Source organism: Bombus terrestris, chromosome 15 (genome assembly GCF_910591885.1).
Source record: "Bombus terrestris chromosome 15, iyBomTerr1.2, whole genome shotgun sequence".
Taxonomy (NCBI): Eukaryota; Metazoa; Arthropoda; class Insecta; order Hymenoptera; family Apidae; genus Bombus; species Bombus terrestris.
In genome coordinates this window covers 97,260-113,931 of record NC_063283.1, presented here as the reverse complement: position 1 = coordinate 113,931, position 16,672 = coordinate 97,260, and the positions used below count along the sequence as shown (strand labels likewise).

The 16,672-nt window shown below is 33.1% G+C and overlaps 2 protein-coding genes across 4 annotated transcripts in view; one reads left to right on the top strand and one right to left on the bottom strand.

Moving 5' to 3' along the window:
• The first annotated feature begins 355 nt into the window (after positions 1 to 355).
• Positions 356 to 3,284, top strand: LOC105666512 (peptide deformylase, mitochondrial). Its single transcript, XM_012316606.3, has 3 exons — positions 356 to 672; positions 1,053 to 1,430; positions 2,738 to 3,284. The coding sequence occupies exons 1-3, from the start codon at positions 442 to 444 to the stop codon at positions 2,834 to 2,836; spliced, it is 708 nt and encodes a 235-aa protein (XP_012171996.1). The 5' UTR covers positions 356 to 441; the 3' UTR covers positions 2,837 to 3,284.
• Positions 3,268 to 16,672, bottom strand: part of LOC100650787 (tachykinin-like peptides receptor 99D) — a 50,411-nt gene continuing 37,006 nt past the window's right edge. Inside the window, exons 3-7 of one of the 3 annotated variants that reach the window (XM_048412487.1) lie at positions 16,210 to 16,428; positions 14,550 to 14,700; positions 9,318 to 9,514; positions 7,419 to 7,564; positions 3,268 to 5,090 (exon numbers count right to left, since the gene is read on the bottom strand). In XM_048412487.1, the coding sequence (XP_048268444.1) occupies positions 4,975 to 5,090; positions 7,419 to 7,564; positions 9,318 to 9,514; positions 14,550 to 14,700; positions 16,210 to 16,428 (829 nt within the window). In that variant the 3' untranslated portion in view covers positions 3,268 to 4,974. Of the gene's footprint in view, positions 5,091 to 6,618; positions 7,565 to 9,317; positions 9,515 to 14,549; positions 14,701 to 16,209; positions 16,429 to 16,672 lie in introns of those variants that run through there. The other 2 variants (XM_048412486.1, XM_048412488.1) reach the window with 2 other exon arrangements.

Below are 16,672 nucleotides of genomic sequence, written 5' to 3'. Positions count from 1 at the left end.
GTAATTATTAGCAGATATCATGTATTATGTGAAAGAATAATATCTTTTAAGATTTATAAAAAGATACTTTTTTGAAATATTCTATAATTTTAAATCGAATAAAGAATCGATCACTCTAATCATATGCAAATAATATTGTACAATAGATGATCATATTAAATAATTTATTAAATTCTCTATTATATAAATTTTCTAATTATTTTATGATTATTTTTGTAATTCTTAAAAATATTTACAATATTTGTGTCTAACTAAGGCGAATTAGTATCATATTTTCGCGCCGAAACAGAATATATACGATATATATATATATATATATATATATATATATATGCGATTTTGGCTAAAGACAGTACCAACATATCTATAGCCTTTGTGGACGCATAACCTACTGACTGTCCTAAAAGATTTAAAAAATACTGTAAAACAGTAATCATTACAATGTTCAAATATTCCAATTTGATCAGTAGATGCGCAAATAACGTGCAGAAGTGTAATTTACGTTCTCTTAGTTTTCGAAGCATTAAACAACTTTTTTCGATATATTTTCGAGAAACAGTCGAAACTGCAAAACCTCCTTATGATCACATTTGTCAAGTTGGTAATCCTATTTTGCGACAGAAAGCGTCACCTGTCGACACAAAAGAGATACATACGGTAGAATTTCAAAAGGTACGTTTTCTTTCTTACATTTTTAAATAATTGTTATAGCTATTCTAATAATAATACAAATAATAATACAATAATCTAATTTCTTCCTATTACAAGTCACTAAAATATTTCAAATTAATTTTTAACTTGTTTATTTATGTTTTTTAATAAAAGAAAAATATCAGAAAAATATAAAGCTAAACGTTATTAGTACACTAAAGTGATATCAAAGAGGAGATTACCTCTGTCTAGTATGTACCTTTGTGTACTCTGTAAGATACTTTCTGTAAGATACGCGTAGAGAAGTTATCCAAAAAATATCATAACAATATAACAAAGTTGTTCTTTCTATGTTGCAATCCATTTTACGACGATGACGTATGTTTATTTATTTACTATAGGTACTCGATCATTTACATAAAATATTGAAAAAATCTGACACAGTAGGATTGGCGGCTCCACAAATCGGTTTATCCTGGCAAATATTTGCTATCGAAGTAACGGAAGACTATGTGAAAGATATTCATCCATCCATACGATCACATTGTCAAATCGAACCTTTTCCGTTGACATATTTTATTAATCCAGAAATGAAGATAATAAATCCCGAAGAACTGATATTTTACGAAACATGCGGAAGCCTCAACCATTTTCAAGCAGAAGTACCAAGGCCGAAAGAAATTCAGATCAAAGCACTTGATCGATTTGGAAAACCATTTTGTTGGAAAGCAAATGGTTGGTTAGCTAGGATCGTTCACCACGAAATGGATCATTTAAAAGTAAGTTACCATTTGTTTCATCAGTTTACTTTCTGTCGCTTATTATTTCAATTGTTATCTATGCTTTCCGAAGAAAACGTGTTTTAGAATTTGTACATTTTCTCAAGTTATCTTTTTCTGTAAAGATCTATCCAAAAAATAAATATTCTTTTCCATAATATATAACTTTTCACTTTTAATATTTAATTTAATTGTAAAGTGGTAAAACTTTCACGTTCATTACATTGTTTATTTATATATATTGTATACTTTTTCAACCATCTTACAATAAATGTGTTTTTAATAGCTTTAATAGCTTTTCTTATTAATGATGTAAGATGCGTATATTGGTCTTTAGTTATATAATTATACAACTGTTTCATTCTGGATAACTTAATTACTAGTACTTTTTAATCTAATACGATGACATAGTTTTTGACATGATCTTTATCTTTCATTACAAAACAATATTTTCTCTTTATTTTTTTTTTTTTTGTTTTCTTTTTTTCTTTTTGCTCAAAATAGGATATTTGTTTTGCTGTTCCCCTGTAGTGTAACGTATTGAAAAATGTAGATATACTTAAGGACAATGTTAAGAACAATCACTAAATTTATTATGTATTTTATTTGTTAGAACACGGAATGCCCCCGTTTGAATTATAAACGGTCTCCTTCCTTTCTTCTTTTTGCAAAATCATTCTAAAGAGCAGTCTTTTATATATGAACAGCATGAGAATTCTTGTTTTGTCTATGTCGATGTTCTCATGGTTGTAAATAAATTTAGAATAACCGTTCGAGTCCCAGGGGTCTTTGAAAAAACTGGGTCGAGAAATGCCGAACAGCGCGATAGCGCTTGTCTTAATCGATCGCGAAGAGAAGCAAGCGGCGAAATAGCGCTCGTCATATTTGTCATTTTATGAAATATATCTATATTATTATACATGCATACTATTAGTTTATAAATAATTCAAGTTTTGTTCAATAAAAATTATTGAGAAGATAACAATGAAATACAAAATACCGTCAGCCGTCCGTAGCGTTGAAATGTGCTGGGACTTTTCGACACAAAATCTAAACAGCGCGATCGCGCTGCTTGGGATTCAAACGGACAAACTAGTAAAAATTGTCGAATTAGATTTATAATAACTAATAAGTCTCTCAAATAAGATCGGACATGATTTTGACTGATAGAACAAAGACAATCATTTGAACCATCAGTTATTAATCTAGCAAACTGTGATCTTACTCGTTCAGGAATAACTCCATAAAGTATAATTTTTTATTACTGAGTTAAGTCATGCAATTATTTGTTTTTTTTTTTTTTTCAGGGCTTAATATATACCGATAGAATGTTTCCGCTTACGTTCGACTATATAGATTGGGACGAAGAGAAATGTACTAATGTAAAAAAAGATACTGTAAGTTAAGTATTCTGTAGAATAGTTTTTATAACGTGTACACGAATTCATATTATTAGATATAATCTGTTAACAAGTTAAATTGAAATGTAGTATGGAAATGTATAAAATACTGTGATTTTGATAAACTTATTGAAATTATTTATATCCTTTATATTAGTTTGCCTTCATTAAGTGGATATATCAATCCACTAGAAGTGGAAGAACAGTTTGTAAGATGTTTAGTAATCATTATACATATAATTATTTAATGTTGTTGCACTATGTAATGCCATGCTTTGTCAGTTTTATGTACAATTCGGAAACTAAGGCTTTCCTCTAAATATACGTATGTATTGAGGGAAAAAGTCGCCTTCGCAACATATTACAAGGGTATCGAAATCGGTGAGGAGGTAGCTATTCGACAGGTTGACCAAAGTAGATACAAGTTACAATAAATATTTATGTTGACATCATATATTTTCCTCTTTTCACTTAGTTTCCATAGTGTTTGCTTATGTTGAAAATACAATCAAATATAGCGAGTGCTTCCCTATAGACAGAAGCAGTACTCTGTTACGCTAGTATTCACATATTTTTATACATATCAAACAATATATTCACTTCTTACTTTACCGACAAGCTTTTCACTATATTCGATATAATCACTTATACATTTACATTTGACTAGTTTATTAAAAAGCGTTTGTTTTCCCCAGTGTGTTCTTTCACTGAATCGCATTACAGCTGAAAATCTAAATAATATCAATTAAATAATAAATTTAATCAGTATTTGCATTTGCAGTTTGCCGTTTTAAATATACAGAGAAGTATGTTGGTTTTTTCCTTTGTTGGACAGAATTTTTGCTCGGTAAGAATAACGTTGTTAGCGAAATATTGTCAATGCTCTTTAACACATGTTAGCGAGCTAAGATTATTTTTACAAACGGCGATTAATTGCTATGACGCCTTTCGCGTACTATTAACGGTTTATATTATATCGATTTAATGAAAATTAGACACGTTAAACGATAAATAACTAAATAACAGTTGAAATCATGAGATTACAGAAAGAACGAAGTAAATATATTTTCAATAAAAATATGTAAATTTTAGTAATGGTTATTTTATTTATAAATACATTTGTGCGTTTTTATAACGAAAACGTTTGTTTGTCACAACAATCTTCTTTGCGAATTTATGGTAGTCCTACTCGTTTTTTTGTATCGATTACAATATTTTTGTTGCTTCTCAGAGCAGTGATAGTTGCGATAGTTAGGTAAATTATTAAGGTACAAGTCTGTACATGTAAGTAGTAAAATTCCACAAGGAATATAGAATTCATTTTTTAGGAAATTAGAATTTCCTAAATATTTTAGGAAATAGGATATCTTCGTGCAATGAATATTAATATAGATATCTTTTTATCAACTATTTGATTTAACAGCAATTATATCGATACACCGTGTAGGAGCACGAAGATTATTTAATTAAGCAAGCACTTTATATATTTTGCAAACAAGTATCCTACACGAAGCTGCTACATATGCATTATTATATATGTATTATAATTTATATAGCCTCGTTAGAAATTTCTCGTAACTATACGATCTTTTTCCGTTAGAGAGAGAGAAAAAAAAAAGGAACGTTTCATTAACATATGCAAATAGTAGTAAGTAGATTATTGGTCCGTTATTTTTTATACACATATGAAACAACGAAGTATTTAAGGTATATAGAATTTAACGGAAATAATATGAAACTAACCATCTAATTTTTTTGTGTGGCGTAGCAATCGAAAGAAATCTTGTAAATGACAACTTCACATTCGACGGTAATTCAAGTTTAAGCTTATGTATTCGTATATAATAATATCTATCGACAAGAAGAAACCCTGTTCTTTGCGTTAAATCTCGACTTAGCTGTACTGCACATCAAGAAGGAAATATGATCTAATATTTAGCTGATAGTTAACATTTGAGCTATCGTTCTGGCGAATAATAATTCGTTATGGCTCTGCGTAATAAAGGGGAACCGATACGTCATGTCGTTTCTTGAAACTTCTCTTATTTCACTTGCGTCAGATGAATCTTGAAGAGATCGACCGCTTAGGATATGTACTCTTATATCCAGGTATGTACTCGTTGCTCAGGACTTTCCTCCTCCTGTCAAGATACATGGCCTGCAGTTTGCGAAGTTTTCCACTTTCTTGCCCGATGTCGCGCCAAAAACCGATCGTTTCCTTCTCTCGAAGATCGTAGGTACAAAGGTATTCTTGCCGTGCCTATCGAAATTAGAAACAGGCCTTGTTTGCATCCGTTTATCGATTCATATTTTTGAATCGATTTCTACTGCATCGTAATCTCGTTTCGTTTCATTTCATTTCATTCCATTTCATTTCATTTCATTTCATTTCATTTCATTTCATTTTATTTCATTTTATTTCGTTTAATTTAATTTAGTTTCATTTCACTTCATTTCGTTTCGTCTCATTTCATTTCAGTCCATTTCATTTCATCTCATTTAATGACTCGGTATTAACCCATTAAGGGGCAACATTGCGTTAATAATATGGAATTTTGTTATTGCATTCGATTTACACGCTACTACTCGATTGTAATTTTTAATTTTTCTCGTTAGAAGAGGACATTCCAAGGATTTGCCTAATATCGTTTGTTTACTAATTATCTCTTTCACCTAGATTCCACGTGTAATTTTATCAAGTCTCAAGAAATTGAAGTATTTTTAGCGCTATGATGGATTATTATTTTTTCTTTTTTTTTTTCTTTTTTTTTTTTTTTTTTTGATCTAACGGTAATACTTTCTTTTATACCTTAACAAAACGGTATTTTAACAAAAGTTATTTTATCTATACTCTTAAATAACATTGCATTTGCGCAACTTTTCCGGATTATTTCACCGCTTGGTCCTTAATGGATTAATGTACAAGCACGTGTGTAAAAATGAATTTTTAAGTTACATACGGGAGATTGGAGTTAGAGTTAGCAGAGGGTGTTATTTGTAAATTGCTTCGCTTACCTTCTTTTGGTAACGCGATACTTTATTTTTATTTGTAGTCTTTTTTTTTTTTTATTATTATTTCGAGGTCAAGTAACAATAATAAATCTTAAGGTGAAAGTTCTAAACGACAAATATGGATCAGAAAATTGTCGATAAGAAGAAGACGTCAAACACGTAATTTTCTGTTGCGGCATTATATTACGACGTTGATATTATATCTCATTGCATTTAAATAAGAACTGATATATATTACATCGCTTTAATACACCTGCGATATATTTTTCAGTTTTTTTATCAGTTAAACAAAAGTGCATAGTGTGTAGCTGTATAGAAAAACTTCAAGCTCCCGCATTTCACTCGCGTAAATCTTTTTTTATGAATCGTTCGATGACGAAATACCAGGGCCTAAAATGTATAAATGTATACGTATATGCGAGATTACAGATGACGATGAATAGTTTTCATATGAACCGCATAGTATGAAAACGTTATAAACGCATTGTTAATATTCATTATAATTGGGCGATTGTTGGTTATTCAACCGTTTGAATCGCGATTACGAAGACAAGCATTGTTGATAAATTAGTTGTTGATAAGAGAAAAATAGAAAATTGTTTGGCATACTATACACGTATTAGAAATATATGTATATTATTTTATTAACCCTCAAACGGCAGACCGCGGACAACAATGAATCGGTTATGTTCTAACCATGTATGAAATTTCAATTTCTATAGTAATTTGAAAATCGTCGCGTACAGACAGGAAGAGAAAAAAATTATAATTACGAATTTTATTCGAAAAATATGTTTATTTATCTTTATATAGTTACTGTTGCATCTCTATTACAAGTTTCTAAAAGCTATGAAACTATAAAAATAGGATCAAATTTCCGAACATCATAAAACTTTAAGAGTTATAGGTTGCGTAATGAAAACTACAGACTTACATGTGTAAAAATAAGAAAACCATGAGAAAATGATGAAAACTATGTAATAAAACACTTTACAGTACAAAGTACAAATTATATACAATACGGACACTATGAAGCTAATAGAAATCTAGAGAAATTGGAAAATTGAATTTTGCGTTTCGCATGTCTTTCCTCGTCACGCTATCACGATATAACTAGAAAGCATTAAAAAATTCGTTCTTTGGTTTGATTCGATGCTTGGATTTGAAACGATCGTCTCATAGCCGCGAGGGTTAATTGATAATAATTTTTCTTCTAAAAAATGTACACGTAAACGCGAATCTAATTTGATATTTTAGACCCTGAAGTGTAATGATCATTTTCATCGATGTTTTCAATTCGAAAGTCGTACCGCGCGATAAATAATGGAAAAGAATCGAACCGGATATCGAAGGAAAGAACGATCGGGGTTTCAAAGTCGATTTCGTTACTACGTCTCGCGATTCACGTCGGCATTGGTCTCGCCAAGGACGACGCTGGTAACGGTGAAGTCGTGCAAATCTATGTAAGAATTTCGTGCATCCGTGTGGGCGTCGTCGTGTTCGAAGCGTGACTCGCTCGTGGATGTTGTGGACGATGTGGTGCAAGGACGTTCCGAGGGTGTGCAGGAAGACGTACCGTTCCGTGATATCCTGGTGTTGGTTTGAGGGCTTCCGGTGCAACTGTATCGAGACGTTAACGCTTCGGAACGTGACAAGGAGGGCTCCGCGGGAACCTGTACCATCGGACACCAGGAGAAAAAGTGGGCAAATCCTCGCCGAAATCTGCAAGACGGAACAATTGTTATTGGTCAAATCGTGAAATAAATACCAGCAGACGCCGACTCTAACTAACTCGGCAATTTCCCTTCGAATTTATTCTTTTCTAATTAAAAGGTTTCATTTAAAATAAAAGATTTCATTTAAAATCGTATTTCAAACGGAATATCGGCCGATATACGTTTTGGACGGAAAACACGGCTAATATTTTATTGGAAAGCGAAAGATCACGGCTTACGTTTCACTCTTTTTTCTATTTCCAACCTACTTATATACGTTCTACGTATACGTACAATACGTTCGATGCACGAGCGTTAACGACGAGAACTATTGGCCTATTGTGAGGAGATTGTTTGTTACGGACAGCAGTATTTTAGTTGTTTGATACGAAACGATAATAGTGATACTAGTACTGGTATTGGTACCGATATTGGTACTAGTACCGATACTAGCGGTAAAATTTCACCGGAACAATTCCTGTGCATGACGTGTAAAGGGATTCTGGTAAATGGCTATTTTCAAATCAATCATCTGGCACCCGTTTCATTCAGTTTGTGGGCCGAACAATGTTGTCTGGATTTGTCTTCGACGATTCATGCGGTTCTTTGATATGTACATATATATGTACCTATGTTGTATCTACGAGAGAACGTGCCGCGATTGAAATCCCTATCTACGTATCATCGTCCATGTTAGACAAAGACTTTCTTTTTTAAAACCACGTACCTGTCGATGATCCTTCGATTTGAAAATACATTCGTCCCTTAAATTACGGCACCTACCGATCATTTCTCGCGTTACGAGTTAAATCTATCATTAATATTATCATTAATACCATTGTGGTAATAACGATGCATCCATTCTCCCGTACGAAGAGAAAATCGACGAAACAAACGAAGCAACCGAAAAATTGAAATACGAATGAAAGTAAGGGTAAAATAAGAGCAGCCTTATTCGCTATTTGAACGTTTAGTCAGATGGGTTTGCGCAATGCCGACGTCGTAATCGATAAGGTTCCTCGATCAAAATGCGATTATTACTACTAGCTGGAAACTTTTACCAATGAAATTCAAATCTTGATGTTGAATATACAACATTGCACTGTTAAATGTGGTTTCAGATTACAGAAACCGTAACTGCGAACGAAACGTGCGAAATACCATCTATTACGTGTCAATTTCGAAACGATTAATCGAATAAAGAAATCCGATTAATTCAAACTCGACTACATGTATATCGATACATGATCGAACGTTATATCCGTATGTATCTTCTTTGTTGTTCTGTTCGCAAAAGTATCGAGCAAGGTAGGTGTGGAAAACGACGTCGCATAAATCTCTATCAGCTGTAAGCTATAACTGACGCGATTTTACCATATTAGCAAATAATAAAAATATGTTTACTCGGAATAGTTGGTTAACGATTAGTGATTATATCTTATGAATTTCTCGAAATTTCTCTGTTACCCTTTTTATTATATTTAGCATTTTCACAACCACGAAACAAATAGTCGCGTAACGAAAAAAGTTTTTTTTACCGATACGTCATTAGAAGTTTATCAAAGGGTTAAACAAACCTTTCGATAGTATAATTAGGCAAATACTTATACTTGGCAAATTTTCAAATGTTTAATGTTCATGAAACTAAAATGGAAAGTGAAAACCGTTCGATCGATTAATACATTTTTTAAAATTTCCTAAGGGCATTTCGTAAAGGTTAGCGAAAGGTACTTACGTCCTGTTTTAAAATAATATTTTACCTGGAGTTCATCCAACAGTAGATTATGGGATTATACATGCTGTTAGACATGGCGAGCCAGTAAATACCTAAAAAAACTTCTTGGATGTATGGCTCGTTTGTGATCTCCGGGAAGTATGACGTTATGATGAAGTACACGTGAAATGGTAGCCAGCATACTGCAAATATTACTACGACAACAATCATCATTTTCACAACCTGAAAAACAAATGTACCGCTATTTAGTAGCCATCGTTGTTGTTATCAGTTGTTACTTTCTATTGGTATACGTATACGGTTTCTTCGTTTAATCGAAGAAAGCTTAGGAGCTTTGTCATAGTAGGCATAGTAGGAGATCGATGGTAGAGGAAAAAGTTCGATGTCTATGATACTATTTTGACGTTTTGTTCAATTATTTCGCGTGCACACTGGATGCTTTCGTTGCCCGATGATTCGTAGAGTCGAATGAAAAGGACAGAACGTTCGGAAGATATTCGGGGCCCTATTACGAATTTCTCATACACAGAAACGTACAAGGAAAACAACTATACAATTACACGTTTAATAGATTTCGTATGGTGCAAATTCAAAGCTGTTTGCGCGACATTAAAACCGCGACAAAGGATAATATCGAAATATGTAAGTTTACAAACTATAAAAATCTTGTAATTCTACCAATTTCTTTATATATTTCTCTCCCGTTTCCTTCCCTTTGTTTCTATATTATGCCGGAGAATACTCTTCTTTACGCTTAATGAAACCTGTATTACGTCAGGAAGCACAGGTACGCAGCACGAAACGTTGTTAATCAACGTTGCTGATCGCTCGACGTACGATATCTTGTATTAAGAAGACACAGCACGTAAATTATATTTTCAACGTAATACATCCTTGCCTGGCTATTCGATATCCTGCATTTCTTACACGTTTCACTTTCACTGAAATAAACTAAACTCATACATATACCTATAAACATACATATACATATACATAATGATTAAAAAGAATTCATACTTTTCATTTTTCATTTTGTATTTAGCCCAACAGCAAGAGTCGTTAAATTAATCAGTAGTATATGTACAGTTCATTTTGAGGATTGTATTATGAGATCACTCTAAATGTTTGGAATAGAATTTGCCATTGTTCGTTTAAATGTATTTTCACTATCTTTAGTTCTAATTGTCGAAATTGCAAAATAATCTTTCGATCGTCCCTAAATTGATTGCGAAATATTTATTGCATTCTCACGGCGTTTCAGATTAAAGGGCAACTACTATTAAATATTCAAATGATTTTGCTCCTCGTTTTATTAAGTCTATCGTCATAGTTCGTCTAGAAACGTTTCTTTCGCGATTAACTATTTTTTTATTTATACACATATCCAAGATATATTTCAGGTTGTCGTAAAAGTTGAAAACATTAAAATAATAAACTACAAAGTTACTTTTAGTCATTGTTGATTATTCGATACAAAGCTTACTCTATCGAGAAAGAAAGACATTATACATATATTTTAGAGTTTGAAGCATCGAATATGCAGATTAACCTCTTAAGCTGTTTCCAAGAATGAAACTTTTTGAAACGAAATGTCTTATTTTGCCTGCAAAACAATAAGCGAAACAAACGTTTTATATTTCACGATAAAACGTGTATATTACTAAAATGAAGATGCAAGATCGCAACAAAATAGAACTATAAAAGGAACGTAGTAGAATATCCCTTTTTTCGAAACCATATCACCCTATCACGCAAGTCAATTCCCTTAAATTCTCGCTTTTACGGTTCACTCGCCACTAGGCGGAAATACACTTTGTTGCATACATATATGTACATCTATCTACGTGTTCATATATCTATACATAGGTAGGTATATCTATTCTCTACTATTCTAAAATTATTTGTTAGTAAAATTATATATATATATATATATATATTCGACGACCGTGAAAGCTTGGTCGCGTCTAATATATTTATTCGTGTAACTAGACTTGCGGGGCACATTCGCGTTTGACGAGATCGTCCCTGTCCCTTGGCTCCCCTTTGCTCGATTTCATCTCGACGACTTCAATCTCTTAGTCTTTCCTTTTGAGAATTTTTCCCACAAATTGTCAAATTTTGTGTTACCTGCATCGCTGGATCAGTGCTCTCACTGTATCTACATACATTTGCTTGTATCGATCCGAAGAAATTTCCCAGAAAAATACAAAATACAAAAGTAGAGGATAAATTCATCTTTGTTCGTGAAACGTACTTGATCTACTTATACGATCTATTTATTAGATAGACCGTAGACCGAGAAATTCTCGTATTCGTCTGTCGACTGATTTCAATCTGAACTTTCTTCAACGATGCTCTTCTGATCCTTTTACGGGGCAGGTCATCGCGGCCGTTAGAACATTGTGTTTCTACGTACGTGGCAAGATGGAGCATCGGTGATTCCCCATATAGAGAAAAACGAGAGCTCTTTGCCGCTTAATCGAAATCCAATAGGATCACTTGGGCAGAGGAGAAGATTGCAGAAGGAGATTTCCTCATACCCATACGCGTAATCTCTTTCTTTATTTTTTTCCGCTCGTCCCGTTCGTTATTAATTAAATGATCGCTTGACCGATAAACCTATTACATTCGATAGAGAAGAAGACGGATAACTTGCATGAAACATCGAATGCAAACGAACGTGTAGCCTTTAATAAAGATCGAATAAAATATCTCCAAGAATAAAATAGATTTCACTGGATATTCACACGTATTAAGCAAATTATGACAATTCGTACAAAGTTCGTGCTCGATTATATAATTAATAATGCATTAAACAGTTTAGCCTAATGGTTCGATACATAGTACGTACACATAGCAATAGGAAGATTATAACGTCAGTAAAATAAAATAGGTTGATCGTATAAAAAATTCAAAGGAAATCATTGGGGCTTATAAATCGTTGGTTATATCTTGTAACGATATCGGTTGTCGAGGGAAAACGTTTGGAACGATGGTCAGAGAAATTTCCTCAAGAGTTAATTCCTTCAAAAATTAACTTTCGTCTTCAAGAATACATGACGAGTTATTAGACGTCACGACGAGGAAGTAAGAGAAGAGAAGTTTCATCGGGCGAGCAGGTACTACTTTCTAGAAAAATTTTCACCCGAGAACACCTTATTCGGATTTTATCAAAAAAGCAACTCCTCTTAGTAAGGAACGTACGTACTATCGTAAGAAAATGCAGTTCCACTATATTTGTAGCCTAATTAACAATTGTAAAAACGATGAAACAATTTTCTGTTTTAACGATTTAGACGAATGATTTTAACGAAAGTAAAACTATCATACGTTGTTTTAATTCCATACACATATTTGTATGTATGTATGTATAACGAGCAATTTGATTTACCTTCTGTTTTAAAAGATTCGGTTACTTAAATTTTATTAAATATCGTCGTAACTTCCAACCGTTAGAACATTTATCTCTATCTATTACACACGTGTGACAATACTACAAGTATTGGCTGATTACAAGTTAACAGGCGCTGCAAATATATGCGTCGTTGGAATTATTACGAAATTGTCATAGCCTAAAACAAACTATGTAAACTTTACAAAGGAAAGTAAATAAGTAAATGATTAAGATAGGAAATTATTGTATCGCCTTAACAAATACTATGCGAAAATTGTTAAGAAACGATCGAGACATTTGCAAATTGCATCATCGATGCGATGTATTACGAGAGAATTTAGTTTGCGAATAGGTGCGGCCACCTGGTACACCTTCTAATTAGAAATTATAGCGTGGCTTAACGTTTAAACTGCTTTTAAACAAAGATACACCTACGTGCGGATATACCGTAATACGGCCTCGCGTGTCTGTCGTTGAAATCCAGACGTTAAGTCTAGATATTTTTGCGGCTCACGTTTAAAATTAATTGGCAGGATCAATGGATACCTTTCCGGAGTAATTTTACGATCGTTTTACGTTTGTCGTTCCAGGCGACTGGAAAAATCCTTGAAACAAAAGGATCGAAACACGTTGAGCCAATAATATCGGCATTCGTTCATATCCGTTATCATTCTCTATTTGCATTACATATTGGTGTCGTTATTTTTTTACGAGTTGAAATTCCAAAATCGAGTACTGCAAAAGTCGCTATAAATATATATATATATATATATATATATATATATATATATATATATCTAGAAATAATATTTGCATAGAAATATGTAAATAATGGGACAGTGGAATCGTAGACTGCTGATATTTCATTAGAAAGAGAATGAAAAAGGAGAAGACTGTAAAACGCCAACGACAACAAGCTTTGAAAATGCATTATTGAATCTAATTCACGACAGACAACAAAGGAAATAACATTTTAGTACGTTACGAAAGTACGTAGCTTTACCATTATTCCTCGTACAAGGACGGTTAAAAACAAACTATATCGTAGAATTATAGGACTTGAAATATAAACGATGTATCAAAGCTTAGACCAACGTCGATAATTTCACTACTCGAAAGAAATAATCCATTTTTATTGTATTTTTATTGCGTGCATTTAATCTTGAAGACATCTATCGTAAAGACTATCTATCGTAAAACGTTCAAAATAACAATTGGATAACGTAACATAGAGAACACGTTACAGAACTACCGCTTCGCTATCGCTTCGCTACCGCGAAGAAGAAAATGCTGATTGCGTTTGGTGGTCATATGCAAGACATTTATTCCTGCTCGTCATAACCTCGGGCTACAACTACAACAGAAACATATTGTAAACAAGTAGATGAAATCGTACGTGGTTTAATAACGAAACGTGGGATTAATAACGAAACAAGCCGCGTTGGCGAACAAATGGAAACCAATCTTGTTTCATGATAACGTAAAAGCTCTCGTGCGTCGAAAATAACCACACGAGAACTTGAACTATTAAAATCGAACTTTTAGTTTCGTCGCATCCCTTTTATATTACGGGTGTCCGTCGATCTTTCTGCATTTAAAACCATTTTTCAAACTATAAATTTCCGATATTCGATGATATGGAACAAGGGATGAATGGTTTCGAAGAATCGAAAATCGTCCAGATCAAGGGACTAGCTAACGTTTAATAAAGTGCAACGGTAATTAGTAATAATTGAAATTAACGATTATCCTCTTTCCCTGTTTTTTTCCTCGATGAACTACAAATAATAATAAATAATAAATAATAAAAGAGATGATTTCATTCGGTACAGTAAAATACTCGTTAATGGAAATGTTACATACCCTGCGCTTACTCCTTATACCTTCCAATTGCCCGGCGGTATTTTCGCCGATGCTTTGCGAACCCCATAACTCCAAACCAATTCTGGCGTACGTGAACGTCATCGATCCAATTGGTAAAACATATGTCAGTACCATAAAGATCACATTGTATCTGAAAACAGGAGACGTTGTATCTTAATAAATGTGATTATTCGCAATTTATATTTACAACGAATGAATTTCTAAATTGTTTATGCCCTTATATTTCCTTATATAACCGTTTGCCCGTTAAAAAGTCATAATAACATAAAAATGTTTATGCACACGAACCATGAATTTGATTTATCTGGAAATTTTCAAGCGAGTAGAAAGAACGTGGACAAAGATACGCAACAAACGCGTCATGCTTAAACATGCTTAAAGGATTTCGCTTTCAATGAATTCTGTGATCGAGCTCAAAGCATAGTAGTCGTAGCTTTGTGCGGTAGTCGAATAAAACTTTGAACTGCACTTTTATCAGCTCCAGTTGGTAATTAAAAGTAACACCGATGAAACTCGATGCAGAGTGTTCGAATCCATTAAATCGAGGAAATTGCAGATTATTTCCTTATCTTTAGAAAGTGTGTTCATCAAACTACCGAACTGTACGTACGTTCCGTTAAAAAATCTTTTCAAAGGGATTTCTATTCTATGTGCATGAACGTTTACACAGTGAATTCGAGTATTTCATTCTAGAGCAGTAGTTTCGTACACAAAACCTGAGCTAAACCATAAAATTGCATTATTTACATTTGTAACTACAATGGGGAACATTAATGCATAATAATTGACTGATATTGTCAAGCACTGTTACATTCTCTACGTATTATACAACTGTGCAACCATAAATCAATCAACATTATTTACGGCTTGTCAAATGTTATTACAGTCAAATGTTTTCCTCTTTCGACGACAATTTATTTAGTATTTAGTATTTCGTTTTATGAAAATGCGATATGCGTTTCGCTCGTGTTACACAAATCCAGATTTATGTAGGAATTATTTGAATCGTTCGTCTATCTTTCTAAATGGTCTAGATATTTATATTTGTACATATAAAGACTTTAATTGACCATCTAAAAAGATAGTGCGTGTATGTATGTATGCATGTATGTATACAGAGAGAAAGAGAACAGACAAAATGATACGACGTTGAATTCTTTTTCGAAATAAAAAAGACAAAAGATATATATATATATATATATATATATCATTTTGTCTGTTCTTTGTATTTGCATGTTGGTTGCATTAAGGTTGGTCACACTTGTGTATATTTCCACAGGAAAAATGAAATAACGAGTCGTCGATTCTTTTGATCTGTGATCGATAATATCTGTGATCGATATCGAACGGTGCAAGGATTTGCTCGTTATGGTTGTTCGCAAGGAATAAAATTTTAAGAGATAAAAACCTGGCTTTTCGAAATTTCGTTTATAACGTTTCCTGCGATCGTTTTAACCTTTAAAATTTACCTTTTCACGTAGCTTTAATTCCATATCGCTTCCGAGTGAAATTCTACGGTTCTTGAAAAGGTTGGTTCTTCGAGAAAGTGTAACGAGACGCTTGTACCGTTTCACCACGAATTAGCATGCATGAAATAGGAAAGAAAAAGGTTGCGTTTCGATTATTAAGATAAGCTCACAAGTATTCGTCGTAACTGAGACCATTGTCGTCTCTGTTGGGAAAATCGCCGTAGCAGATCACTCGTATTTCGCCGTTTGCAAAGTTTTGAGTGTATGTTGTGTAGAAGAGTAACATCGGTAGCGAGAGGATAGCTCCTACGATCCAAATGAAGATCGCTATACAGAGGGTAGCTCTTTTACCCATGTGAGGTCTCAACGGGTTCATGATGGCCATGTATCTGCAATACACGATACGTATTAACCATTAAAATATATTTTTAAAGGCATATGAACCTATCAGCGATCAATACAAAAACTAATTTGACTGCCACGTTGCTCATATATGACCAAATATATTCTGGATGTTTTGCTTACGACGAAATAACGAATGCGAATGGTTCGTTGAAATAAACCAAGCCCCGTTATAATATGTCGCTATCAACTGTTACCAAACTGTTATCACGGTGATCACATCAATTTATT